Here is a 1,265-nt window from a genome sequence, read left to right as displayed (position 1 = left end):
GAGTGTAAGGGCCTGATATTGTCATTTATGATCCTTGAACTGGGTGTACCTGAGGTCAGATAAATCTCCTAATCTATTTATGAGAGTTAAGAAATTCCCTTAATTTGCTTACATTTTTTTGAGTTAGATTAATGCCACCTGTAGTAAAGAATCTTTATTAATATGCTTATTCCCCTTCCTTATCCATGGGTGTGAAAATCTTTCTTTAATTCATAAACTTTGTATTAAGGACTTTAAATTGACACTCATGTCAGATTAGCATGAGGTAAACGATTGTATTTGCATGGAATCAAATTCAGAAGAATTAGAAATCTTCACTCATCCTGAAGATTTTGCTTGGGTATTCCTTCCTTAGCTGTCATCACACAGCTACAGTTGATGCATAGATGATGTATCCCCAGGACAGCAATATGACAGAATACAAAACTGAATAAATCTGGTTCAGTGTGTGGCAACTCACTGGCTTCATGGTAAGAACACAACAAAAGTTCAAAGCATGGGCATAAGATGCAGGCTCTAGAGTAATCTCTGGAGTGGTTTAAAAAAAAAATCTCTTTTGAGCTTTTCTTTTTCTAATTTTCCATCCTTTCTATTTATGAGACTTCACAATTTGGGATTTCACTCGTGCTTAGAGAATGGGACATTTGAAAACCAGAAAAGAAAAGATAGGGAATGATGCTTTTGTTATTATTGTCATATTAAGGTGAAAGCAAGAAATTTCAATTGTAAATCAATCCTGTTAGAATCAGGGGTGAATTCGAATCTTAATAGGCAGTGAGGAGAACTGTTGGCCAGATCTTTCATAGAACCATAGAACTATAGAATATTTAAAGAGGAAGCTGCTGCTGCTGCTAAGTCGCTTCAGTCATGTCCAACTCTGTGCGACCCCATAGACGGCAGCCCACCAGGCTCCGCCGTCCTTGGGATTCTCCAGGCAAGAACCCTGGAGTGCAATTCAATATTTTCATTTTATGAAAGAAAAAGTTGAAACCTAGAAGGTTAATCCACTTGTTCAAAGTCACAGAAACAAGCCTGTCATTCAGAACTCCCTGGTTTCATCTGTTGTTCTTTTACTGGATCGTGTTACCTTTTTTCTGAGTCTAAAATTGTCAGGCTGGGTCAAAACTAGATGTAATGTTCACAATTCATTTGCATCATGGAGAGGAAGGCAATCAATGAATGAGCAGTTTCATTAATTCAGCACTAAATACAACTGTATTACATTAAAGCAGCAAAAGAAAATAAGCAGACAACACTAGACGTAA

At 37.0% G+C, this 1,265-nt stretch overlaps 1 protein-coding gene across 1 annotated transcript; it reads right to left on the bottom strand.

Moving 5' to 3' along the window:
- Positions 1-304: 304 nt before the first annotated feature.
- On the bottom strand, positions 305-469 carry LOC138444229 (small integral membrane protein 27-like). The gene is given in 1 exon segment (XM_069597516.1): positions 305-469. A coding segment is annotated over 1 exon segment (165 nt).
- Positions 470-1,265: the final 796 nt, after the last annotated feature.

Source organism: Ovis canadensis, chromosome 7 (assembly GCF_042477335.2).
Source record: "Ovis canadensis isolate MfBH-ARS-UI-01 breed Bighorn chromosome 7, ARS-UI_OviCan_v2, whole genome shotgun sequence".
Lineage (NCBI taxonomy): Eukaryota > Metazoa > Chordata > Mammalia > Artiodactyla > Bovidae > Ovis > Ovis canadensis.
This window is presented reverse-complemented; position numbering and strand designations above follow the sequence as displayed.